General features: G+C 46.1%; 1 protein-coding gene across 5 annotated transcripts; it reads right to left on the bottom strand.

The window, feature by feature from the left end:
• Positions 1-27,678, bottom strand: FKBP15 (FKBP prolyl isomerase family member 15). Of its 5 annotated transcripts, none has more exons than XM_061479748.1 (30): positions 27,556-27,678; positions 25,823-25,932; positions 24,935-25,025; positions 24,242-24,311; positions 23,414-23,488; positions 22,248-22,346; positions 21,648-21,797; positions 20,579-20,647; positions 18,958-19,101; positions 18,368-18,513; positions 17,594-17,642; positions 16,800-16,919; positions 16,451-16,550; positions 15,391-15,494; positions 13,826-13,919; positions 12,684-12,793; positions 12,181-12,291; positions 11,415-11,509; positions 10,654-10,756; positions 8,883-8,915; positions 7,141-7,312; positions 6,505-6,641; positions 5,939-6,094; positions 5,061-5,213; positions 3,439-3,531; positions 2,902-3,012; positions 2,287-2,394; positions 1,324-2,087; positions 940-1,030; positions 1-483 (listed from the first exon to the last, which is right to left on the bottom strand). In XM_061479748.1, exons 1-30 carry the CDS (start codon positions 27,612-27,614, stop codon positions 409-411), a joined length of 3,792 nt encoding a protein of 1,263 aa, XP_061335732.1. In that variant the 5' UTR covers positions 27,615-27,678; the 3' UTR covers positions 1-408. The 5 variants fall into 5 exon arrangements, with proteins under 5 accessions (XP_061335732.1, XP_061335733.1, XP_061335735.1 ...); XM_061479749.1 differs by having other exon boundaries at positions 24,935-25,022; positions 27,556-27,620; XM_061479751.1 differs by lacking the exon at positions 8,883-8,915 and having other exon boundaries at positions 27,556-27,620.

Genomic DNA, 27,678 nt, shown 5'->3' with positions numbered 1-27,678 from the left:
TGGGGAAGCAGACAAGACTTCAGCCTGTTTCTTTTTAAAAGTAGTTCCTACTACAGGTCCTGCCAGGCTTGGTTTTCTGAAGCACTTTACAGAGTGGGTATTTGCATCAGGTGTCAGATTAATGAACCAACTGTTCACAGGAGGAGAACAATACAAACATGTAGAGACTGTCTGGTTCCTTCAGCTCCTCCCAACTCCTGCTAGAGTTTGTCAGGTCAGAATGATGGGTCTGAGTGCCTGGGGGTGCCAAAGAGCTACTTGCCCTCAGGCCCCATCAGTCTGCAGTACCAGAGCCTGGGAAGTCCCTGGTTGTTCACAACTGTCCCATGTATGCAGCTCATTAAGTGCTCAGTGCAGAGGAAGAGGCCATGCTCAGAGGAGAGGGCTCTCAGGCTCACCAGCACATCTTCATCCCAGCCAGTCCAGATCATCGTCGTCGTCATCACCAAAGAGTGGAGCTGGAGGGGGACGCCCCTTCATGCTCTGGAAGTCAAAGCAGAGGGGAACTTGTCAGTCTTAACAGTTTCCCAATAGTAATTGCTATGCAGTTCTGGCTCTGAACCCTCCATCACCTTTAAGGAGATGGTACCAAGAAACCTGAATAGTGAAGCTTTTGCATTTCTCATATGATGTTTTAATATTCCAGGAGAGATGTTCTCAGGGTAACAAGGACACAAGGCACTAAAACCCCTCCCTTAACCTGGGAGGCCTCACTAACTTCATGCCAGCAGGAGCTGTCATTGCTACCTCAGGCCAGGCAATGCCTTGAACCTCAACAACCAAAACACCCACATATTCTTGAGACAGAGGATGTAGGGGAAGTGCTGAGCTCTGCTGCAGGAGCCTGTCAGACCCTACTGCCACAGGGAGGATTCCACAGACAAGCTCCAGTTAAAACCTGAACCAGTTCAGTGGGAGCAGAAAGATACAAATACACACCACTTCCTCCTCATCCTCCTCTTCAGAGAGCACTCGAGGCTTCAGTGGTTTCTGAGATGCTGTTTCAAAGAAGTTGTCATCCTCAAAGAGGCTGGAAGAAGATAAAGAATGAACAGTTCACTTGCAGATGACAGTATCTTGGCTTGACAAATTCTGTTAATGAATGAGGAAAGAGCTTTATTGCTCAGGCAAACTTAAAGCACGCACCATTCACCAGGGCAGATGACACTGGGACCTGGTAGCACCAAAACCAGCTTCAGCCCCTTCTGCAGTGTGCTGCTCTACAGCGGAGCGGCTGCACGAGCCTCTCTGCGTGCTGCTGTACCAGCCCGAGCTGCCCAGCAGCAAAGTGGGACTGTGGCTACTCCAGGAGTCACATCTTACCTGCACTCCTTCTGCCTGGGGCTGGAGTCCAGCTCCTGCTGCCCTGGGCTTTCTCTGATGACAGCTGAGCTCAGCTCTGCTCTGTTGGATGCTGAAGCAGGCTCCTCAGAGGTGGCTCCATCCAATGGGTCTGTGCAGTTCCCTCCTTCACCGTTTAAGGGCAAGGGCTCTAAACCTCCCACAGGCTCCTCTGCCTTCTGCTCCACCGCTGGCTTTCCTGGAAGCACTGCCACATCTGCTTCTTCTGGCTTGGCCTCTAGAACAGAGGGTTCTACAGCTTCTGCCTGCAAAGATACTCTGGAGGGACTGCGTTCAGTCTCAGCTTTCCTGATGGGACTGCTCTCCTGTCCTTGCTCAGCTGGGACAAAGTCCTCATCCACCTCAGGAACAGGCTGTCCTGCAAGCACAGGCCCCTTATCAGGATCCAGGTGGGATTCTGCTGTGGAAGAGAGATGCTCCCCCTGGATCTTCTCTTCTGACACCCCCCTGCTCTGTGTCACCGCCTCCTCCTCAGAAGCTGTGGGCCGAGCAGACAGAAGAGCAGGCTCGCTTTCCTGGCCAGGCACCACAGAGCCTGTGGCTGCTTCCTCAGGATCAGCTGAGAATGTGGCACTCTGTGCTGGGCTATGCTGCACGGGCTCATCGTGGTCAGGCTTTGCTCCAGGTGATCCCTCCTGTCTCACTGCTCCTGGTTCAGATTCCTCCTTTTCACTGTCCTGATCTGGTTTCTCCTGCTGCCTATTGAGTAGCTGCAGTGTTACAGTCTGAAAAATGTGAGTAGAGAGAACACAGGTTATATCCTGAGCATAAACCATCACAGAGTCCTGTCTCTTCTACTACTGGGCTGCTTTGCCACCCACAGATTTCTGCTTGTTATTTCAGCCCTGCAACATACATTTGTGGATATAGCCTAAGATTTGTTCTCTCTCGTTGATCACCTTGTGCTTCTTAGCACTGGTGTACCTTAATAGTGTTCATGACAACGCCCAGAACTGTCCTGCCACTGTATGTCTCCTCCAGCTCAAATTCACCCCGAAGAGATTGAAACACCCCATTCATTATCTTCTTTACCTGGAAAAGAGCAAGACAGGAAACAAAGATACAATTCGTTAACATGTGAAGCACTGGCCTCAACAGCAGATCCTTCTCCAGGTGAAGGAACAACAAATCCAAACACACACGTGGTTTTCAAAGAAGCTACTTTCCAAATCAGAAGTTCCCAGAACAAAGCAGAATACATCATGTCACCTTAATTCAAAACCACTACATACACCCCAAACCCTTCCCTCCAGAGCTGAGGCTGCACAAACCAAGGCATACTGACATTTACTTCTTAATTATTCCTTCAATTTTTTAATCTAAACCTCAAATCTTGAGTTTTACTCTACAAAATAAAACTGAGCAACCAAGTGCCAGTAGGAAGATCACATCCTTGCCTCCTCTATAAACCCTGCTACTAGAAACACAGTGCTTCTGTGGAGAAAATAATGTTCTTCTTTCTTATCTCTGCTCAAAGAGAAATCATTTAAGGTAAATACATTTGCTTAGTAAGGAGAAATACTGGATAGTGGAGCTCACTTCTTCGGTGAAGTCTGCAGGTAAAGATCCAGCCTGATCCTTCTCCAGGTCCTGGATGCGTTCTTCATAGTGAGCCTTCAGTGCCACAATATCAGACTGCAAGGCTGAACACTGCCAAAGGGAAACTGGAAGTCAGAACAGCTCTCAGACACCACCACAGTGAAACTCATCCTGGGCAGGTTACCTGTAGCCAGCTTCTTGTAAAGGGGTAAATTGCCAAGTGAAGTTTTAAGCAGGGCTTTGATAGAGTTGCTGAAAGTAACAGCACCAAAATAAATACACCCAAGGAAGTGAAAACCTTGGAGATCCCCAACTGTGTCAATAGGTCTTTAAGTAACACCAAGAGCAGGCACAGCGTTACTGAGATCCCAGAGAAATGGGGGCCAGGTCTCATCACTGGACCTGTTCTGGTTTGCTGGAAGCAATGTGAAGTTACTCCCTCCCCTCCCATGTTCCTCTTATTCTGGACACTGGAAGCCCGAGGTTAGCAATTACTGCACACTGGTTTACATTCAGCTGCTGTGTTACTCCCTTTACCTTCTCTTTGATAGGCTCCAGTTGCTCCAAACGTTGCTGGAATTCAGACAATTTTTGCTCCTCTGCTTTTTTTGAGTGCTTTAGAGCCGCAAGCTGAAACACAAGAACTAGAGCCTGTCAGTTACAGCCCCTTCAGTGTCACCCACCTCAAAACTCAGCTTCTGCTCAAACCGAGATAAGTTCAGAAAAGCAGAAGAGATTGTTGATGTCAGTCTCAGACTAAAAGCATCTCAGCTTCCCCTCATTCAGAACTAGAGCAGTAGATTCACTGGCCCACCAACCCAATGGAACAGATGCAATACAGACATCCCATGGACAAGACCAAATTCCGTAACAGTCAAGAATCATAGAGTAGTTAGGGTTTGAAAGGACCTTAAGATCATCAAGTTCCAACCACCCTGCCATGGGCAGGGACACCTCGCACTAAACCACGTCACCCAAGGCTCTGTCCAACCTGGCTTTGAACACTGCCAGGGATGGAGCATTCACAACCTCCCTGGGCAACCCATTCCAGTGCCTCACCATCCTAACAGGAAAGAGTTTCCTCCTTAGATCCAACCTAAACTTCCCCTGTTTAAGTTTTAACCCGTTACCCCTTGCCCTGTCACTACAGTCCCTAATGAAGAGTCCCTCCCCAGCATCCCTATAGACCCCCTTCAGACACTGGAAGGCTGCTCTGAGGTCTCCACACAGCTTCTCTTCTCCAGGCTGAACAGCCCCAACTTTCTCAGCCTGTCTTCATACAGGAGGTGCTCCAGTCCCTGATCATCCTCGTGGCCTCCTCTGGACTTGTTCCAACAGTTCCATGTCCTTTTTATGTTGAGGACACCAGAACTGCACACAATGCTCCAGGTGAGGTCTCACAAGAGCAGAGCAGAGGGGCAGGATCACCTCCTTGGACCTGCTGGTCACGCTCCTTTTGATGCAGCCCAGGATACAGTTGGTTTCTGGGCTGTGAGCACACACTGCAGCCGGCTCATGTTCATTTTCTCATCGACCAACACCCCCAAGTCCTTCTCCTTGAGCTGCTCTGAATCCCTTCTCTGCCCAACCTGTAGCTGTGCCTGGGATTGCTCCAACCCAGGTGTAGGACCTTGCACTTGGCATGGTTAAACTCCATGAGGTTGGCATCAGCCCACCTCACAAGCGTGTCGAGGTCCCTCTGGATGGCATTCCTTCCCTCCAGGGTATCAACCGAACCACACAGCTCGGTGTCATCGGCAAACTTGCTGAGGGCGCACTCAATCCCACTGTCCATGTCAGCCACAAAGATGTTGAACAAGACCGGTCCCAACACCGACCCCTGAGGGACCCCACTCGTTACTGGTCTCCAGCCGGACATTGAGCCATTGACCACAGCTCTTTGTGTGCGGCCATCCAGCCAGTTCTTTATCCACCGAGTGGTCCATCCATCAAATTGATGTCTCTCCAGTTTAGAGACAAGGCTGTCGTGTGGGACAGTGTTGAACACTGCACAAGTCCAGATAGATGACATCAACTGCTCTACCCCTGTCCATCAGTTCCGTAGCCCCATCATAGCAGATAAGAAGTTAAAGTCAAGATGCACTGAGGTGGGAGATGCTGGTTACTGGTTATTTGGTATTACATTTCAGCCCCTTTACCTTCTCTTCCAGCTGGGACACCTGCTGCTGCAGGGAATCTCTCTGCTCACACACCTCCTGGTATTGTCTCATGTGCTGCTCCTTGGCTGATGCCAGCGTACGTTCACATTTAGATTCCCACTGGGATTCCAGCTCTGCCTGGAGGAGTGACAGCTGCCCATCAAGTAAAAGAAATCATTAGGAACACACACATGCAATGGGTATTTGCACAAGAAGTGGCTGAAAGCTTGAGGCTGGACAACATGCAACATGCAAGTATGCAGATGGCAGCCCTGTAGCCATCACCAGCTCCTGCCCAATCCTCAGCTCAATTCCAGCCACAATCCCTCAGGCTGACCTGAAGCTCTCACTCCCATTTCAGATCTCTTGGCATATTTCTAAGCAGTCTTTCACTCATCAGCAGTCCTGTACTCTTGTCTCTACTATAAGCTCAATTTGGTGCCTCTGCTTTCCTCAGTTTGACACTCTTTAACACAGTCTACATCTGATGATGCTTGCCAGCCTGCATCAACGCTGCAGCAAAGCTCTGCAGCCATGTCAGTGGCCTGGGATTTGAGTCAGAGAACAACTGGGACCTTGCAGCCTTCCTGCCCACCCAAATCAGGCACTGCCTTAGAAAGGCAGGAGTCAGAGGCAGGGCCAAACACCAGCAAAGATATTTTAGAAAGACAACAAAGTGAGCCCTGTGTTAAATTCAACCCCTACAATCAAGGCAATAACGTTTTTATTCTTCCACTACCTGAGCATTTGTACAACTATTCCCTACCATAGGTCTCTTGCACCATATTGCACTCACAGTGTCTCTTACACCATAGGTAGGAAATAATAAGTTCCTACAAGGCTTCCAGACACTTGTTGAAGCTCCCCTGGCTCCTCACCTGCTCTGCTGCTGCCTGGTCAGTCGAAGTCCGTGCCTTTTTCAGCAGCTGACGGAGCTTGTCCAGCTCCTGCTGATAGGATCTGCGGATTTCCTCCATCTCCTCCTCTGCCTGAGCTCTCTCTGACAGGGATTTCTTCTTCCTCTCTGCAAGATTCTGCAGTACAGAACAGGACATAGAATAGGCCAGCCTGCACCCAAGAAGCTTCTCTTCCTCGTGCAGAAAGAGCTGCTTTGAGCAGGGAGTCTTATCACTTTAAAATCAAGGAGATACTGTTTTAAAGGTAAGAATGTTGACATATTACTGGCTAAGATATTAAAAAAGAAACCAAAGAACCCACATAAGCACGAAGTATCCACCAGGGATCTTTCCTGCTGATGAGTCAAGATTTACCCAACTTGGATATTTACACAGAATCATACAATGGTTAGGGTTGGAAAGGACCTTAAGTTCATAGGACCATGATATTATCATAGAATTATGATTCTAACATACAAGATTGTTGGGTTAAACTTCAGCAAACTGAAGCCCTCTCTGTATCTCTGTGATGCTGGCACAGGACATACCCTTTCAAGGGTCTCCTTCTCCACTTTCAGGTCCATGAGCTCTTCCTCCAGTGCTGAGATCTTCATGTCCAGCTGTTTGCGGCTCTGCTTCTCAGCTTTAAATCTGGTCTGAGTGTCCTCAGAGGCCTCCTGGAGCTCTGCAAAAATACAATTTACTGTGGGTTTTAGCACTACATATATTTCAGGTGAATGCATTTGGGGCTGAGGGGAAGGAACAGTGTCTCTTGCACAATGAGATCAACAACACAACTTGCACCTCACTGGGGACTAGATTGATGAGGAGCAGCTTTTCTGTGACATGGCAGTGTTTATACCTCAGGTTTTATCTTAACTTTTCAACCACTGGAACGTTTCTGTTCCTCTACAAGATGTCAGCCAGTAATAGCAAGAAATAGCTTCTGCAAAAGACATCCCTGTCACAGCATGATCTTGTTCATTTGACTTGGCCCACTTTGCTTTTAGTGCTACAAGGATGCATATAACCTTCAATGTATCAATAGCCTCCTTCAATACCCCGTGACTGGCCCTAGGAAAAGCAGGAACAGATAGCCCAGAAGAAAGGAAAAGCCTATGGCTTACAAAAAAGGAAAACCAATGACAAAGGAGCTCTGCTGGAGCAGGCACAGGAAGCCTCACCTGCTAACTGCGCCTGCAGCTTGTTGAGCTGTGTCTCGTGCCGCTCAGCCTCCTGCAGGGCGGCAGAGAGCTGCTTCCGCAGGTCCATCTCCTTCTTCTGATGTGCAGTCAGCTCCAGCTGCAGCTGGGAAACCTGTGCTGTGGCAGCTGCCAACTCCTCTGCGACTTTGGCCTGTGCAAAATGGAGCAAGGTAGAAAAAAGAATCTGTGAGTGTGAGGAGACAACCACAGCTGTTCTCGCAGGAAGAGCACTGGAGATGTGTTCAGGGAAGTGCTGATCCAGCACCTTACAGGCACCTCCAAATTGAAGATGTAACAGTAACTTCTTTTGCCATGTCACTGTGTTTGCCTGTAAGCTGTCCAGACCAACCAGAAAGTTGCACAGGGCCACCACCAACCTTAGCACCACACCAGATCAACTCAGGCAGTTTTCCTTGAAAAGCTTACATGTGTTTTTTTAAGACTAGCAGCAGTGCCTGGTGGCTCTGCCCAGAGTTTAAGCTATGACAATGCCTGTTCAAGTAAAAGCCTGGGCTCCAACATGTCATTGTCTTCAATAAGCTTACAAACGACTGAAAAAGCCACACAAAACACAGGCTCGGTCCAGCCACAAGAGCACCTTCCCTCCAGAGCACTCGGCACGTAGACACCTTGAGGTGCCTGCACAGGCAGGGCTGGCATTCTGCAGCACAGATCTCAAGGTCATTTGTTGACTTGTTTAGATTGAATATTGCTCAGAGTCAGTGACTCAGTAAACCCAGGCACTACCACAGCTTGTCACACAACTTGTGTTAGGAGATCTGTTAGGAGAGGCTCAAGGCATCAAGATAAAGTCACGTTCCCAATCTCATTGCAAGACACACGAAATTCAGAGGATGCTCTGCAAAGACAGAACTGCACCCGTCAGAAAACCTCACTTTCTATAGGGAATACCCAAGCAGCTTCTCTCTCTATGCCTACAACCAGACTCCCGACAGGCTTTCACATTCTTGTAACTGGTAAGTTCAGGAGCACTGGAGCTTCTCTCTGCTTTATCCCCATAAAATAACTACTGCTTCACTTCAGATTAGGACCACCACCTTCGGGCAGAGAAGAGCTGCGAGCAAAATTGTTCCAACTATGGTGAGGGTGAATAAGTGCTAACCTTGAGGGCTGGGATACCACACCATTCATTTTAAAGAGGAGGCAGTATTTCAGAGACTGACCTGCTTTTCTCTTAAGTTTCCATACGTGTCTCACTGCAGTTCAAGATGGTAACTCCTAGCATGCTAAAACCAAAACCAAACCCCGTAGCATATCTCAAGGTTATTTTAACACTTATCTTTAATGGCAAATAAAGAAAATAAAAAAAAAAGGAAATCCTATGCTGGGAACTGTTACTAGACTCAAGTTTCTGCAGCGAATGCTTCACATCTATACTAGCTCAGCTCCGCCTCCAGCTTTCAGGTACCAAGAATCTTACATGATCTGTATCTGCTCTGATAATTACACGATCATGTCCTGACCATGTCCTGCCAAACGTCTTTGCAAAGGGCTCCCCAAGAAAGAGCAAGTGGCTACACTGCCAGTTAGAAAGCCCTTTTCCAAAGCCTTTTCCCAAGTGGAAGATCCATGCTAATTCAAGATCTGAGGCAATTCTTCTGATGCCAGTCACCTTCTAGCTATGCAAAAGGAAGCTGGGCTGGCACTACCCAGGGCACAGTTATCTATGGCCTACACAGTCAGCAGACACACTGCCTCACCTGGTCCCAGCCCCGATCCACTGGCAGCATGTGCTGGGAAGAGAAAGCAGTGACAGGAAACAGGGAGAGTTAAGAACACAACTTGCAAGGCAGAGGCATTCATCATCATCAGAAAAGCAAAGTGCTTCATTGCAGGAGCCTAAGGCATGCCAGAGAAGCCCTTAAATTATTCCAAGAACTGTAAAAGCTTTGACAGAAAAAGGTAGTGAAGCCTGGCTTAAAAAGAAAGAAGCTAAAGGCACATTTCACTCTGCAGATGTAGGAGCAGTGGGTCCTACTTGTGATTACCATTTCCCTGCAATGGAGACTGTGGGACACAAAGCCTTCATCTAAAGCTGTGATGTGCTCTGCCAGGGTCAAAGACCTAACACCCAAAAGCAGCAAGCTACTAATAGCTCTTTTCTTTGATCCTGGGCACAGATGCCTGGCCTGTATCACAAAGTAAGTGGTGAGTCCCTATTTTATTTAAAGAACAGATAAAATAGCTTAAAACTCTCTTCCCTGATTCTGTCTGTCCATAGTGATCTCTGAAACAGCAGTCACAGAGCAGCTACCTTGGATAAACGGAAGAGAAAGGAATATCAGACTTCACATTTACAGTCAGCACTCTCACAAAAGCAGCAGAAATCACTCAATGCATGTCATGGCTTTCATGGCTTTTCTGGTGCAGCCTGAAGTCTGTTCATGTAACAGTGCTCTTTCCCAGGCAGTGATTGCTGGATCAAGTGGAGCCTTATTGAAGATGAGGCCCAAAAGACTTCTAAAGATCATCTCATACTTCCCAAAGTACTTCCTCCCAAGGCTACTGCACAAGCTGGATGCTGTGCTCACTGACAGAAGGGATTTTATTTATTCTTTCAATCTGACTTACTCCTGGTTAGAATCTCTCACTACATGATTACAGGTTAAATCCTGTGTTAAAACTCCCAGTGTTAAAACAGAATCCTCCCTCACTGCCTGCTCACACCAGCATGCAGTTATCAGCCATGTACTGTGCTGTTCTTTAGCACACTTGCTGGCACACCCTGGAAAGCTGCACTTAGTCATGGTTCTCATGCAGAGCAAGCGTTTATCATCTCACATTTGAATTGGAGAAAAGCACAATTCAGCAGGGGAGCACAGTGCAAGACTGAAGTTGGTGTTATTTAAGAAGCCAGGGCTTGAGAAGGCATAGAAAACACCATGCAATTACTGACCTCAAAGCCAGCCTGGGCTAGGCTGTCCTAAGTGGACACATTACCGGATATGCAGCCATGCACAGGTGCATTTAAGTGGTTTGAAAGCTATTTCCCAATAGCCCCTTTCACAAAAGCACAACACATTATTGGTAGAAACAAACAGTTCTTGAATATTAGTATTAAAAAACAAAAGTGCAGAAGTGCAATGAGGAAACTTCAGTAGCAAGCACTTTTTCTTACAGCTACATTCGTTCTATGTCAGTTAAATACAAAGCCCTGTAATACACAATTGCTCAATGTGTTGGACATACACCTACAAAGTTAACAATAAATCAGACACCTCCCTGTGAGATATGAATACGAAAGCTATGACGGCATAAAGATCACCATTTATATCCTCTGTGCTGACTTTGCCATGAATACAAAGTGTTTCTCAGAACAGCTTTCAGAACATATGTCCAGAACTACATTTGTCTTGCAAGAGAACGCACTTAAGCCTTGACTAACAAGGCTTCAGCTCATTTCAGTGCCACCAGCAGCCCCTCTCCTGGCTGCAGCTGGAGATGGATTGCTCCGCTCATTGTCACCATTACCTTCTCCTGCTCTGCATGCAACACTCTTGCCTGTGTGTTTTCAGTTGTTGTTTGCAGGGAATGGTTCCTCTGCTCCATTAGCAAGTTACTTTGCTCGACGTACCTGTGAATGGGGGAAGATTGGATGAGCATCTATGTAAGCACATGATTTGGAGCAAAAGGCTCAGAGAGAAAACATGGTATTTCACATCAGTTTTCTTCATGACAAGTCCCAGACTTTTTTGCATGGCGGCCTGCACTAAGGTCCTGATCTCAAAAGGGTGGACTGGGTGTGCCTTGGACAGCAGATTTTGTATCAGTCTGGATACCTGCTTTACTTCTCTAATGAGTCTAATGTTCCTACCACACAGTCAAGAGTTGTGATAACTTGATATCCACTGATCTCTGCCATTTCCTTAAACAAATTATTCCCCTTCTTTAACCAAATGGGACACACAGCCAGTGGAAGTAGGGACACCACATCTACAATTTCTTCCACCTTGCTAAAAAGCTAGCAAATGTAAAAACTCCCAGAAGCAGAGCAAGTGTGCTGATGAGGTTTTACCCCCTTTTACACATCCCTGTTTTACACAGTAAACCACAGTTTTGGAGATAAGCTCTCTGGGGAGGGGGGAACAACACCCCACACTTTTAATGCCTTAAACAAATATATCAGAGCATGTCTCTACTCTAAAGAGCACTCCTCCTGGTTATACCTAACCAAGTGTAAGCTAGATAGTCTTTGCAAATGCACAGGCTGTATGTACCCTCCCACTCCTTACCTCTGATTCCGCTCAATCAACTCGCTGATCTTCTCATTCTGCTCCTCAATCCGACTGCTCTTCTCAAATATCTCTTGCTTCAGCCTCTCATTCTCCTAAAGCACAGCCCAGCATGAATATTCATCTTACTCAGACTTCCCTGCAGCAGTACCTAAACCTTTGTTTTGTACAGATGCAATACAGAGGTGAGATACCACCTTCTGTGGTCACACCACTGGAAGGCTCTGTGCTGCATTTAGCAGGAATCCTGGCCTGGGACAGCGGTTGCCAAACCACATTCTAGAGAATACTGTGTCTGGTTGACTTCTTCACCCATAAAACACAAGATTGTAAAGCTGATTTCTGGAAAGCTACAAAGCACAATACCAAGTAGTGAAAAACAGAAGTAAGTGGTTTTTGCAACATAGTACTCCAGCTGTGAAATTGTGCTGCAGGATGCTGTGGGTTAAGTCCATAAAGGTTTAAGCAGAGGCTGAATTTCTCCCACATGAACCTTTTGTCAAGGCCTATTAAATACCAGTGTATCAACTCTGGCTGGGAAAGCACCCAAACCACAAACTGCTGAGCAGAGCTTTTTTAGGAGGGAGAGGGGTGGAAATCATTGTGTATCTCATGCTCTTACCTAGGCAGCTGGTTTTGGCCATGCAAAGACAGAACACATGGGTAGATTGACATTTGGGCCAAACCAGTAGAGCTGTCCCAATTAGGAGTAACAGTGGGCTGCAGCTCCTTATGGAAGCAGTTAAATAAGGCTGGCCATGCTCACCTGGATTATGCGTTGGATATTGCTCATGATCATGGATGCTTCCATAGTAACAGAGGAGATACCAGGCAGGAGTGAGCTGTTACCAACACTTTGTTTCCTCAACTCCTCCACCTGCAGGGATAAGCCATTCTTAAACCAGAGGAAATGAATTTATGGGTGTAGATCAGAGTCAGACATCCACAAAAATCCATTGCTGCACCTCATCAGCTGTAGGGTGTATGCTACTGTATCTACTGTGACACCTCCTGAAGGGCAGTGAATCCTCCCAAACACAATGTGCCATATGATATTAAAGACAGAGAAAACACCTTTCCCCAAGAGCAGGCTTAGTTTTTCACAGTAGGTGAATTATTACTGCTTCAAGGTCTGGTAACACTGAAGTTTTCATTGTTACTAACATCACCTACAAACTTAATACAGCATTTAAACAGAGTCAACTCCTCAGACTACACCTGAAGACCAAGCAGTACCATCACTAACAAGCCTGCCTGTGCATACATTACCTTGGCAGCCAGATGATCCATCTTGTCTACCACTTTGCTAACAGCCATTCGGATTTCAGTGTTATGCTGCCGAGCTTCTGTCATCAAGAAGGAAGTAATATCCCCAGGAGCTTGAATGGAAAGGAGAGAGATCTATAGTCACTAGGGGAAAATGCCTCCACACAGACAGACCAAAAGCCATGCTTAGCAGTTTGAAGCCTTCCAGACAGGACAGCCACTCTCTTCCAACAAATAAAAAGAAGATGGTATCTGGAAAACTAATGTAGGTGTTTTCCAAATAACATGACCAGGCAGGTTTATGAGCATAAAAAAATTCTTGAGCAATGTGACAGCACTTGGGTCAACAAGAGGGAAGCCCCCAGACACACAGGAACAGTAGTGTGCAAAGAGAACAGTCAAACAAAAGGCACAAAGGCTGACTTCTGAAACTTTGAAGTTCCTTAATACTCTAAGTCCTTCCTAGGTTGCTACATTCTCACACTTAAAGGCCTTTACATGCACACTTCAGCTCCTTCCCTGGGTCATAGGAGAGCTTTCTACTATTACAGTTATAAATATAATTGGAAGAATCATCTATAAAATACATGTAGTAACACACAGCCTTGGCAGTACACTTGGAAATTCCACTCCCCTTCACACTGTAAGAAGTCAAGGTTAAAAAAAAAGATGGATATTTACTGGAAAATATTTACCCTTATTTGATTTTAAGAAATAGGGATTTGTGAAACAGCACAGGGACTTTGGACAAGGGCCTGTAGGGACAAGCCAAATGAGAATGGCTTTAACCTGCCAGAGGGGAGACTGAGATGAGCTCTTAGGCAGAAGCTCTTCCCTGGGAGGGTGCTGAGGCGCTGGCACAGGGTGCCCAGAGAAGCTGTGGCTGCCCCATCCCTGGCAGTGTTCAAGGCCAGGTTGGACACAGGGGCTTGGAGCAAGCTGCTCTAGTGGAAGGTGTCCCTGCTGGTGGCAGGGGTTGGAACTGGGTGACCTTTAAGGTCCCTTCCAACCCCAACCAGTCTGATTCTATGACAGACAAAATGAATATGCATGTGTTTGCTACTATTGCTACCTACATCCTCATGCTGAACAGTTTACTGCAGGTATTGCAACCTTCTGGAAAGCAAGAAGTTTTTTAAACATACCTTGGTAAGGTGCAGGATACATCTGTCCCACAGGCTGGAGTTGAGAAGCAGATGCAGCCGTCTGGGGGTAAGCAAATGCCATTCCTGGATATGCCTTGCAGAACAGGTTTAATAGATTAGAATATGTTTTGATATCTCCCCGCTTGCCACACTTAAGTGGATTTCATGGGGGTTTTTTAAGCCCCAGGAGCAAAGATGATATTTGGAAACTAAAAAGAAAGAGAAGTGAGAAGCTGGAAGTCAAGTGACACAAGTCATAGTACAGGGAAAATAACAGTCACTTCTTTCAAGGCTTAAATACATGTTCAAGTTACCACAGCTCACTAAGTTATCTTCTTCACTGAATTTTAAGCAAAAATATGTTACCTTACATTTGGGAGAGGCAAATGCCAGCACACGAACAGCTCACTTTGGAGTTAGGTTAACTGTAACACAAGACTCTTCCTAGGGAGGGCTTAAAAAGTGCAACATGACTTGATTGCAACTTTACTGTTCAGTGCCAAGGAGGAGCTAAACAGACCAAAGCACATATTAAATGCTACAGCTATCTCCTACGTACCAATTCACACTCTCAGGCAAGGTAAAAGGAAAGGTTACAATACAACTTGGGCCAAGGGTTGAGAAGAATTCAGGATATCAGGGTCAAACTTTCAAAACATTCAAAGCAAATACATCCAAATCACCCTCAGATTAAAACTTCATGTTAATGAATAGTTTCTATTTCAACAAACAGAAAAGCCTTTCTTTATCCTGTTACTTGCCAAACCTTCCTCATTTTCAACACAAGGAAACTGCAAAGCAAAAGCACTGAAAGGCCACATCAGATCTGGGTTTGCTGGGGGTTTTGGGGTGATTTTTGGGATGGGGGTGGGTGTTATCACTACATAGTGGTTTTATCCATTATCAAATTATTTCTTCCTCTGCTTCAACCCTTTAAATTAAACACTCTTTGTGACATAGGCCACTGGTTTCCAAAAGCTCCAGAAAATATGTTGCAAAAGCAGAAGGTAAAAGGCTTGGGTTCAGACTTTACAGAACGGTTTGCATGACTATCATAGTAGTAAGTCTTTACTATCTGATGTGGCAAACACATTGTATGTTTAAAGCTTCCTTGTTTAGCAAGCAGACTGCATCACTTCACAGCAGCACCACAAGCCTTTTAAAAGGCTTGTTCCTTCACTGGGTGAAAACCATGACCCATGAATACCTGGAGTGTGCGAATGAGCTCTCATGGAAAACCAGACCAGGACCAAGAAAAGTTGCAATTAAAATTCTTCTAGTTTTTGCTTTACAAATACTTGGAAGTTTTTTTATTTTATCCACTACAAAACCAGATACTAAAAGAAGTCTGGTTAATTCTTGGTTCAACCTAAAGAAGCCATCAGCAAGCAGAAAAATTGCCCTTTTTGACTAAATTAGAGGCATGTAATGTAAACCTGAGAATGCCAGAGTGTCACAGGAAGGAACCTGGGATTCTCATCTTCACCCTTGCCCCAGCAATGGAGAAGTAAGACTTAGGAGAAAGAACAGGAGAACCAATACTCTCTTCAGTTTCATTCTGGTACCTGAAAGCCCTGTGCTCCTGTAGGCAGAGCTGAATGTGGCTGGATCGTTGCAGGAATTAAAGCAGCGGAAGATACTGGGGGTGCAGAACCAGATGCCTGAGGTACTGAAAAGGAAGAAAGAAATTCAGCATGCCATAAAGTAGCTGGAAATAATTTAACTCGCCCAGTGTGAAATGGCCAAAAACCATTAACTAAATAGACAAAAATTTAACAGAAACCTGTCTGCAGCCTTGTGAAAATCAAATCCAGTAAAACAAGTGATTAAAGGTAATCTTTCAGAGAGATTCCACTTCTACCTACATTTAGGTAACCTCTTTTCATTCAAAGAAAGGCAGCTCTAAAGGTTACTGATATGAGATGTTACTCATGCTGACTCTGAAGCCTGCTCAGCTGACATTACTAGTCCATCATGGGAAGACAAGTCAAGCCCACACCAAGGCTGTCAGTCTCTAATGCTTTTCACTCTTATTTCACTGTGCCCATGTCCAAAGCCCCTCTCCAGCTTTCCTGGAGCCCCTTTAGGCACTGGAGCTGCTCTAAGGTCTCCCCTTCAGGAGCCTTCTCTTCTCCAGGCTGCCCCAGCCCAGCTCTCTCAGCCTGGCTCCAGAGCAGAGCTGCTCCAGCCCTCGCAGCATCTCCGTGGCCTCCTTTGGACTCGCTCCAACAGCTCCATGTTCCTCTTGTGCTGTTGCCCCAGAGCTGGATCAGGACTGTAGGGGGGGATCTCCCCACAGTGCAGCAGAACACTCCCTTGGTCTGCTGCTCACATTCTGGTGGTGCAGCCCAGCACACAGAAGGGGTTCTGGGCTCAAGTGCACACTGAAGTCTGGTCATAGGGAGCTTCTGATCAACCAACACCCCCTAGTCCTTTTCCTCAGGGCTGTTCCATCCAGTCTCCATTCAGCCGGTGTTTGTGGTTGGGATTGCCCTGACCCAGAACATACCTATCAGTTCCTATTTCAGCTCCCAAAACGAATCCTTTATTTGTAAAACCTTTCTGCCTGAAGCCTGCAAAGAAGTGCAGTTTTGCTATTCCAGTCCCAGCTCACCAGCACATTACCTTGTGTGGACACTGTGGGCAGTACCGCATGAGCTGGCTGGGCTGGTCTCACAGAAGATGAAGCCACTGGTTGTGCTGTCCCTCTGAGTGTATTTGGATCCTAAAAACATGTCTGCATATTACAATGAATGCTGAAGAACAAGCAAACAGTTTGAACCCAAGATCACTTCAGAGTGGGTGTTACCCAGTTAACCCAACTGAACTGTCCAGAGCATTTGTTCAACCCTTTTGCCACTGGAACAGGGTATGCTTCCCTGTACAAAGGGAGAGCTATTACTACAGATTCCCCTTTAAGGGATTCACACAGGAAAGAAAGCATCAAAGAAGCCATACTTATATAATAATGTACCTCTATCTCCGAGTCACTGGAGTCCAGCTGACTACCTGCTGTCCCAGCCAGGAAAGGCAGCATGGGCTGTCCCATTTTAGCCATCCGAGAAATAAGCTTTGCCTTTGCTACATCTGGGTTCTAAAAGAAACGCTTGCAGTTACTCTCCCTTGGTCCCTCAGCCCAGGCTTTTCAGACATTACAGACACATCTGTCAGGATTAGACTCTTCTAAATCATTGAGTTAATTCTGTCCCTTTCAATTTTTCAATGACTGCGCAAAAAGCTAATTTTCAAGCACACAAGATAACACGGGGTTTGTTCATCTGGCTTGCTTTATGTACCCTCCTTCTGGGATGACACTGCTGTCACTACACATTAAAACTTATACCTGCACAAAGCACAGCAACAGGGTGAAGACATGTGAACTGAGTAAGCTGCTTAACAGCTGCTTCTATCCTGAGGTACTCACATGAAGTCATCTTCCCATGTAGCTGTATAAAGTTATACCAAATGTCCCATTTACTCTTTGTTATCCATTTTATTTTTGTCCATCTATCTGAAAAGACAGCTAGCCTGTAATTATCCACATGGTCAAAAGTAACCTTACATTTAAGAGTAGGAACTAGAACTGCAGTTCATGTTCTGTTAATGCCTTCAAAAACAAGGCCCTAACCCAGTGTCAGTAGGGTGAGCATCGAAGAGTCTTCCTTGCCTGATGTTCACTTTATCTTCAGCAATATCAAATGTAATGGTGAAACAATCAAGCTTCCCTACTTAAGGCTTCAAATTAGTTAGGAAAAAGCCAACACTTACTGCTAGCTGTTCACTGATGGAGTTTGACTTGGCCCGAACAGCTGGCTCCCTGAAAAACAAAGTGTATGCTGATACTAGAGATTAACAAGAAATTCAGGATTCAACAGTCTGCATTTCTAAATACTGTCAAATACACCTCCCCCTAGGAAAACCATTTTCTTCTACCATAAGCATTTAGTTTAGCTTGCTTTTGGAAGATTCTTTGCAACACTACCTGTAAGTTTCTGAATATCCTTATGAACAAGTTCCATGGCTGTGGAACAGCTGATTACAGAAAGATGATTTCATGGATTGCTGCAACAACCACATCCTGGTACAAACAATTTTAATCAAGTCTAATAACAAACTACTTATGACAAGTACAGCAGCAGTTCAACTTGAGCTCCCTAAAAAGGATGGCTGACACAGTTAAACAAATGACAACGTAAAATTTGCAATTAAACAAATGAGCCATTACCCAAGAGCAGTTGATGATCACACTGCCACCTGAGACAAGCAGACTGTTGTAGCAGTACCCATACGGCTTAACCAGGCCAGATCTCAGTACTGCTGTAGAGGAATGACTTAATCTGTGCCCATTCCAATCTCTTTCAATCTATTCAGCATATTCCAGCAGCAAATTTCCTGCACGCTTCATCAGCAAGCATTTCTCTGCCACACTGACAGCATTAGGCTGGCACAAAAAGGACCCGCATCTGCCAAAGGATTGTGTTAATGCAGGGTTGTGCTATGCGTCTATGAGCATTGCCATCTTTTAATGCAGCTGCCTCTTACCCAGGCTTTGGAGGTATTGTAGATGGGGGCAGTAAACCAGTGTCTGCAGGGAAGCCATCTGAACTGGGGACTGGAGAAGGTGCAGGAGAATCCCGTGAGCTGACACTCTGTCCATCCGAACCAGAGCAGTCCTTTACCAGCTTCACCTTAAAAACCATGTAACAAAACACAGGTTATTCTGGGTTCCCAAAATAAGTTTTCAGCAACTTCTTTATTTTTTATGACTACTCCTTTGTCAAGCTCATCCCCTTCAATTAAGGGTTTATGACTGATTCAGAACTGGAGAAGCTGAGTCTTTGCATCCTGTCATTCCCCACTGAGTGCTGTTTTCCCAAGTGACTCACAAATAAGAAAATTAAAAGATCCCAAGACAGTTAGAACAGACATGTCTTAGTAAACAGCCCAGAGGGATTTTGGGGAATTTTGTTTTTTTTTTTAATTAAAGATATGTATCTTCCTGTGGTATTTGGTTTATAACAGTTTCTGAGCTGTGGCTCTCATACCAACAGCAGGTTTTCACCCTGCAGATAAATGCTGCCACTCAACAGCCATAAAGTATATGTAAAATAAATGTGGCAGGAGACACTCACTCGCCTCACTTCCACCTCAAAAATTAAAGTGGAGTCTGGAGGGACTCGGCCAGCCACTCCCTGAGCTCCATAGGCCCATGCTGGAGGAATGATGAGATATCTTCGGCCTCCCTTCTTCATCCCCATCATTCCTTCTTCCCAGCCCTTTGGTTTTCAGAGACACAACAGAACAGAAAGCAAACAGTTTGATCAGTGACATGACATGGTTCTCATTAAGACATCTTCAGGCACTGGCTATAGGAGATACCAAAACCCATACAGAGATTCTTGTGAAATCCTGTTTGTTTTCAGTCTGCAGCACTAAACCTGTGTCTTAAAATAAATCATAATGGCCAGTTGTAAGTTGCAACATTGACTTAAGAATAAAGAAGCAGCTCCCAAGATGTTGATAATGAAATCAAACACATGCAGCAATGTCTAGCATGAAGGCTGGAGGTTTCCAGATCTCTGCAGGTACCAGAAACCTGGTTTAAGTTTTAAGCACCATAACTTAAAAATAGCTATTGCAGATCCCACTGACATCCTGGAGAACAGAGCTGCATGCTGTGCTGTGCGCACAGACTCTGCAGTTGCAGGAGCTTGCAGAGCACTCAGTGGTGACCTCTCAGGATTCAGGCAAAGAACAGGACTCCACATCCTTGAGATCACTTCTGAATCGTTGTGGTTGGATTTATAAAGCACCCACAGAAAACAGCTGTAGTGAAGGAGATTTATAAGTCAGAAAAATACAAATGGTCAATGGATGCCTGCATTTAACAGGATGACTAATGCACCCAAGCAACATTAATAAGAAAATGGATATTAAAACAAACTAGAAAAATAGTGTATCTTCAATGAAGAAAAATTTGTAACAGGTCATCTATGAATTACTCAGGTAATGAAAGTGACTTGAACATAAGCATCTCCATGATGTCTGAGTGGCGAGCACCTAGAGAAGGTGTAGCTGCCCCATCCCTGGCAGTGTTCAAGGCCAGGTTGGACACAGGGGCTTGGAGCAAGCTGCTCTAGTGGAAGGTGTCCCTGCCCATAAGCAGTGGGTTAGAACTGGAGGAGCTTTAAGGTCCCTTCCAACTCAATCACTCTGCGATTCTACCATCTCTGATTCACAACCTGGCTTTATGGAGCAATATAAGGGAGCATCATACCACTGGAGTGAAAAATTATCACACAGTCAAAACCCTCACAATGTGTTTAGAGGGTAAAAGCACTTGTAGTACTATGTTTTAGTAGACCACCCTAAGAACTTGTCAGTTGTCTTCACCCTCCCATGCCCTTGCCCCAGGTGACAAGTCAGGGCTATTTGATGCTCTGCTTCTGAGGCACAATCAGTGTGGAGGAATATGAAGTACTTCCCAAATAGAAATCCTCCTTCAGAAATAGGACTCCCTGGGAACAAGGTAATGGATTAAGTGGCTCCCAGAAAAAACACAGACAACTGAAAAACCCAGCTCTTGAAACTCTTGAAAAAAAGCTTCTTTTTTACCAAACAGGACAACAGTGCCACTGAGGAGACTGGGCTATATTGTGCAAATTAAGAAGAAAATAAAGAATCTTGAAAAAGATCTCCAGTAATTCAAAGCTCAGACTTCAGTTGTTATAATGGAAGTGTCAGAAGTTCTACCTTGATGACCTTTCCAGATCCCAGCTTCAGGCGCAGCAGCTTGTCTTTGTTAACATTTGAGTCAAATACCTAGAGAGTTGAAGAACAAAAACATAGACTATATGGATTTCCCAATGATTTCAAGACTCTGAACTCTACTTAACACATTTCATGAACTCCTGCAAGCTCTTATGTGCTGTTTCCTATTCTACCTCTTCCAAAATTAATTACTAGACATAAGACAGAGCATGGCTACAGCTTCTAGTACAATTCAGTCCAATTTCTTATAGGAAACACTAGCTGGAAACTCAAACTTTACAACTGCTTTGAGCTCGATGGTCAGGACAGGATTGGGCCAACCAGAACACCACACAACAGGCTTCTATCAAACAGCAAACAACTGTCTACAAGTTTTGTACATTAAACTACAACAGCAGCTGTTTGTACTTAATGTTTGCACACTAAACTATGCAGCTGAACAACTCTTTCACATGAGAAGTAGGCTCTGCTATGTGCCACTGGTACACAGAGTGAAGGGCATGCCAGGCAGGCCAAGAAAAACAAAACGCCTCCTAACAGATGAAAAACATAAAGCCCTTTTTTATAGCAAAAAGATTCAGCTGCAGATGGATACAAGTGCAAACCCTTTGCTGTTAATTTTGCCAGCAGAAGTATTTTAGAAGTAATGCTTTGGAAGGTTAAAGCATTTGTTTATTAGCTGCAGAGGATGTGAAAGCGTTCTCATTCTTTTAGTAGTTGGAGATATGCTTCATGTCAGACAAGGCCCTTCTTATCACTTCCTCAAGCTGCTTCCAGAGGAGCAGAGCTGGCTTCCCTGTCTGTTCTCACAAGTTTCATAGGCACTCTCACACATTCGTATTAATGAAAGTTAAATGCCTTTCAATCACCTCCTCCTGAACAGTAATGGGATCCTGCATTATTCTATAGGTAACACTTAAGACCTCGGTTATGGTGCCATAAGTGACTGACAAAATCCTTTTACCATCAGCACCAATACTATGCTCAATGTGGCAGGTTCCTTCCACGTGCTGTCACTTTCAGTACTAGGAAGAAGCTGAAATGCCTTTACCTGTCCAAGCCCATTATTCTGGAACAGCCAACCCGTATAGGCAACCTCCAGAGAGTCTCCTGCTTCTGCTCCCTGCCCCTCTCCGAGAAGGAGATCCTGGGAGAGTACTGAATCCAGCACTGGTGAGCTGTTGCATTTGGCAATGCACACCTGCAGAAGGAAAGCCTCTGGTCATTAAAACAGAGTGACAAGTTCCACTGCGACTCACTACAGATCTGATGCATTTCTTACTGTACTGATCAAGCCCAGGCTATAGATGCACCTAAGAGGCATTCTGTGTTTCCTTGTCCCGAATCCTGCTGCATAAATACCCTCTGCTCTACAGAGCCATTGGTCTTACAGTACTTGAGAACCTGGATCAAAAGTCCCCCTAGAAGTAACAGGCTCCCTGCCTCAGAGGCCTGTATCTAACAACAGAACTCCATCAGGCTCATGGCAGATCTGCCTCCTTAACAGCCATGCAGATACTCAAGGCTGAACTTGCAACGTAAAAGTACAACCAACTTGGATCCTTTCTGCAATACGGTGCTCTCAGAAACAGGTCTGAATTGTCTGTAGTTCTAACAGGGCGGCAAGTCCTGCCTCGCACACAGTAGTTACCTGCTTGCTGAAATCCACTGCAGCCTTTTCTGACTCGAACATGATGGACCAGTTTTGTCTCTGATCATCATAGAAGGTACTGTAATTGTTGGGCTGGACCTGTGAAACAGGAAAACAGTCCTATATTAACATTAAATGATGCATTCAACTGAAATAAATTAAAAAATCCACATCCCAAAAGAAGCTTAAAATAAAAGCTCCTGAAATTAAACAGAGGCAGAATCCTGCTGTGTTACCACCCAAGTTCTGAATGCACAAAATAGCTTTTATTCATGTGCTCATTATCTTGGAAGAGTTATTATAACTCAAATACATGAGGAAATATTAAGTTCATTAGAGATGCTGCAGCTTTCACAAGCTGGTGAAAGTGTTCACAAGCTTCTCTGCAGCTAGGTCATATAATACATGCTGAGATTTTTAAGTGGAAGCAACCTACTTTTCAAAAGTATTGATTATGTTTAGACTTCCACAATCAACTGGAGGAGTCACTTCGCCCTTGATTCTAAAAACTCTTGCCACCAGAAGCAGACTACAGAACCCAAAATGCACTTATAAAATCGGAAGAGCAAGGTGCCATCCTCAGCAAAGATCTGGACTGAAATTCTACCAGTTCAGAGTAAAATTACTTCTATCAAATCAAGAATTTTCATGTCACCTGATGACGAGCTGGGAGCAGCAAATCAACACACCAATTTTCTGTAAAGCCGGCAGAAAACAGAACATCCGGAGAGATCCCATTTTAGGACTTGCAATGCTCCAAATTGTTCTCATCAGCAGGAAAATGCCGAGTGTCAGATTTCCGAGAGAAAACATTTCCTTCTGCTTGCTCAGTTGCAAGTTATCAGCAAAAGGAATTGTTCTGTTTCTATCCACTGTAGGACTGCAAAACTCAAAGCACCTCCTCTATGATCTAGAGGTAATAATACACCTCCCACAGCAGATGAACTTGCATTATGAAATCTACTGCTCTGCAAAAGGCAGATGTAATGATCCCTTGTGCAATACAAAGAGGAGGAGAACAGTGCTCCCAGTCACCAAGACCCCTCTTGCTGTGTCAGATGTCTGATCTGAAAGGCTATAAATTAAGACTTAAGTATTTCAGAGTCAGCTTCTGTTTGCTGTGAATAACATATATCCCTGAACACTTTTCTAAGCCAGAGTCTTACCGTGAACACAAAGCCTGGATGGATCCTTGCAGTTGTGATCTGCTGCTGCTGACTGATGTAAAGGAGGAGCCTGTACTGGATTCCACAAGGAATTGGGCAGGGAAAAAGAACAAAAAGCAGGAACTCAAAACCTCATCTTCAGTTCTCACATGCTTTCTCAAATTCTGAGCCTAAGGCTACAGTATTTATTTACCAAATAGACCCAGCAGCTGCTTTTTCCACAGCAAAAATACCTAATGCAGTATTATAACACCTCTTAAATCCCATGGAAAATGGGCATGGATGATACTAGCTAAATCCATGCACATGGATTAAGCAATCCATGCATGGATCAAGCAATTTAAACTAATTATTTTGCAGTAAGCAAGATGCTTTGACTAATTCTACATTTGTCACAGTTACTGTGTAAAAGGATGGTGCACTAACCCTTCGATACACAGAATTCAATACATGCCATACAGGCATAAGCCAGTGTAACAGATCAAGAAATAAATTGGAGGGAGCTTTCCAAGTGCTAAACAACGCAGATACAGCATCACATTGACATATTTGGCTCTATTAAATGCTTTCCTTCATGCACCTGCACTCAACACATTAAATTTCTCAGGCATAATTTGTAAAAGATCTTACAAACTTGTTGATCACAGAAAAGAAAGAGGTCACTGAGGCAAATGGCTGAGCCCTAAGAAAGGCCAGGAGGCGGAAGCAGCAGTGGAACCCAGACCTCCAACATCAAAAGCAAAGACATGCCAGTGAGTTCAGAGAAACACTACCCCATAAGAGCATGCTCTCAACATGGAAACGTTGCAGGACTGAAGTGTTCCTCACCTCTTTAGTGGCGTGGTTCCCCACTACAGCTGCTCCATACTTGCCTTGCTTCAAGTACTGCCCATTTGTACTGGAAGACAAGTGAGATAATCAGCTGTGGAACCATCCCTTCCTCACATTTCTCTCTACTGCTGCTGAGTTTTAATTCTTTAGAGTTCAAGTCTCTTGTCCTCATGCCTCAAGGATCAGAAAGTCTTTCTTAAGCTTAAAAACATTACATGTCTTGCTTGCCCACAGATCACAGGAGCATACATTATGGAGTTTGAGTTGAAAACCACTCTTTCAACCTGGCTCTAGGGCATGATGGCAGTGTCAAATGGACAGAGGATTTTACTGCTGTCACCCTGTGCTCAAAGCCTCAGTTCTGCAGAAAGGAACGTAAGACATAAGCACCTGACAGAGCTGCCTGGAAACAGTGTGAATGTCAGGCTGATGTCTCAGGACGCAGCTCCCTGTAATGGCCAAATAAGAAACTTGCTATTTATTTGACAACTGCATAACCCAGGACAGCAGCGCAGTAACTGAGCTTGGCTTTGCACAGAAACTTGCACTGATTTGTAGCACTACTGCCATGCAGACCCATGTCTATAACCACAGTCTCATCCTACTCATCCAAAAATACCTTCCCTCTATGATCAGGGCTCCAGCTCCCAGATATGCAGACTAACAGGTCAGGCAGGAAACTGCACTTACTATCGATAAGCAAGAACTGCGGTGGCCGCAAACACAGATGGAGCTCCTGAAGCTGCTGGGGCCACAGGAGCCTTCTGGGCTGCTTGGCCTGCTGAGGAACCAAGAGCAGGGACAGCATCAGCAAGACAGAACAGCCACAATTCCACGCACATTCCTTCATCCAAAGAAAAACAACTCCAGAAGAAGATTAAAAAAAAACAAAATGAAAGAGTGATGTTCCAAAATCACCAAAGGCCATTGAGTAGCCACACATACTAGAGGGTAGTATCAAAGAAAACTAAGAGGATTATTTACACAGCTGTCCATAGAATCATAGAATCAAACAGGTTGGAAAAGATCTATAAGCTCATCAAGTACAACTGTTTCCCAGCACTGCCAAGGCCACCACTAACCCATAGCACTGAGGGCCTCAGCTACACAGTGTGTGAACACTTGCAGGGACGGTGACTGCAGCCCTGCCCTGGGCAGCCTGTTCCAATGCCTGAGCACCCTCTGGGGCAGGAATTGTTCCTCAGCTCCATCTAAACCTGCCCTGGGGCAGCTTGAGGCCGTTTCCTCTTGTCCCATCCCTTGTTCCTTGGGAGCAGAGCCCAACCCCTCCTGGCTCCATCCTCCTGTCAGGCACTTGTAGGCAGCGATCAGGTCCCCCCTGAGCCTTCTCTTCTCCAGACTGACCCCCCCCAGGGCCCTCAGCCGTTCCCCATCACACCTGTGCTCAGGCACCTAAACCAGCTCCATTGCCCTTCTCTGGCCCTGCTCCAGCACCTCAATGTCTCTCTTGTAGTGAGGGGCCCAGAGCTGAACACAGGATTCAAGTGTTTCTCACAAAAGGGCCACCAAGGCACGAGCTGCAAAGTTATTTCCCCATGTCCAAGCCCAGTTCCTCACCAGCTGCTGTTTGGCTCTTCTTAGGCTGCTTTGGTGCTGTGTACTGGAAGAATTCATTTCCATGGCTTGAGACTGTTTGATCCAAACCAAAGAGAGAGGCTAATCTGGCACTAGAAAGAGAAATAAACTGCTTCACCTTATTTAGCACTGGCTTCATAGAGAACAAACACCATTAATTCTAAGTTGTAAAGTGCTTACCATTACTTCAGAAATAAGCAAAGGGATGCACATGAAACAGTCCTATCCTAATTAACCATTGTCTAAAAGTTCTGCTTATTCAAAAGTAAAAGAGGCTGGAAGTGGCCTGTGTTTCACTTCCTCAAAAGCTACTGCAGAGAAGAAACAAGGGCTGAAACTACACTAAAAAAGAAAGCAACTTTTAAAGCAATGCCTAGGACTGCCTTTGTATGGAACAGCTGATGGCTCCAGTACTGGAAAAACTATGTGACAATGGAGAAGCCACCATTCCACATGAGAAGTTTTCCTTTTGAAATGCTCAGGGAACACGTTCTCCATTAAATTTTAAAAGAGCAGACGCTCTGCTGTCAGAGGGCAGAGGATTTAATGCTGCAGGTAAACAGGTTATTCTTACAAAACATGTTGGCAGTTTTACTGCTTTAAGCCTGTTTAATCACCTGGTCCTGTGGGACAAGTGAATAACTCAACCTAATCAACAATTCAACACTAATTCAACACTGCCAGGAATGGAGCAGCCACAGCTTCTCTGGGCACACTGTGCCAGCGCCTCAGCACCCTCACAGGGAAGAGCTTCTGCCTAAGAGCTCATCTCAGTCTCCCCTCTGGCAGGTTAAAGCCATTCCCCTTGGCCTGTCCCTACAGGCCCTTAGCCCAAGCCCCTCTCCAGCTTTCCTGCAGCTCCTTTAGGCACTGGAGCTGCTCTAAGGTCTCCCCTTCAGGAGCCTTCTCTTCTCCAGGCTGCCCCAGCCCAGCTCTCTCAGCCTGGCTCCAGAGCAGAGCTGCTCCAGCCCTCGCAGCATCTCCATGGCCTCCTCTAGCTTCGCTCCAACAGCTCCACGTCCCTCTTGTTTTTTAAAGCATAACTGCCTGCTAAAAGGAGAGGACCAGCTCGCAGTGCTTGTCTGGAGCTCCTTGGAGGGCAAAGAACGAGCACAGCTGGAAGCACAACTGTGGAGGAACCTTCCAAGGAACAATAAGCAGGAATCCCGAGTGTGCTGCACACCGAAACGACACCCACGGCCTAGGAGCTGCTGAGGGCGCAGCACCCAGCCCTGCTTAACCCCCGAACCCAGCACCCGCGGGCCCCCAAACGCTGAGTGGAAGGAGCCCCTTTCCCCCGCCTGTGCCCCCATGACTGCAGGGGCGGCCCCGCCTCCTCCCACGGGAGCAGCTCACGGTCCCTGGGCAGGGTGCTCAGGCCACGGAGCCCCCCGGCCCGGTCCGCTCCGGCCGCCAGTCCCTTGCCGGGGGTCAGGCTCTGCCTACGCCCATAAGCAAGGCGGGACGGGAGAGGCGGGTACAGAGCCGGTGCTGACTCTCGTAAAGGGAGAACGGCTTCCGCTCCCCCTCTGGTCCCCATCACCCGGTAGAGCACCCCCGGAGCCAGCAGCAGGGCCTTGCTAACAGCGGGGAGGGCTCCATGGGGCCCCGCGGGTCCGTTCGCCGGGAGGCTCCCCCAGTGCTGCCAGCTCCTGACGGCAGCGAGAAAGGAGGGATGAGGGATGAGGCAGGCCGCAGGGCCCGCCGCCGCTCACCCGCTGGCGGGGGACAGGAAATCTCCGTCGTCCTCCTCCGCCGCCGCCGCCCCGAACATGGTCCCGGTCCCGGTCCCGCCGCCACCGCCCGCGATGTCGTAAACTCGTTGCCCGACAGCGGTG

This window comes from Pezoporus flaviventris, unplaced genomic scaffold (assembly GCF_033815535.1).
Source record: "Pezoporus flaviventris isolate CSIRO_AGI_PZ_B2104156 unplaced genomic scaffold, CSIRO_AGI_Pfla_v1 ptg000154l, whole genome shotgun sequence".
In the NCBI taxonomy this organism is placed as follows: domain Eukaryota; kingdom Metazoa; phylum Chordata; class Aves; order Psittaciformes; family Psittacidae; genus Pezoporus; species Pezoporus flaviventris.
Note: the sequence above shows the minus strand (reverse complement) of the source record. Positions and strands in the feature narration are given on the sequence as shown.

Coding starts and splice junctions, on each gene's coding strand:
- FKBP15 (XM_061479748.1), bottom strand. CDS start 27,614: ATGTTCGGGGCGGCGGCGGCGGAGGAGGACGACGGAGATTTCCTGTCC. Junction 13,920..15,390: donor CAGGAGCACAGGGCTTTCAG/GTACCAGAATGA, acceptor CTGTTCTGCAAG/GCATATCCAGGAATGGCATT. Junction 6,095..6,504: donor AGAAGGAGACCCTTGAAAGG/GTATGTCCTGTG, acceptor TCTGTACTGCAG/AATCTTGCAGAGAGGAAGAA.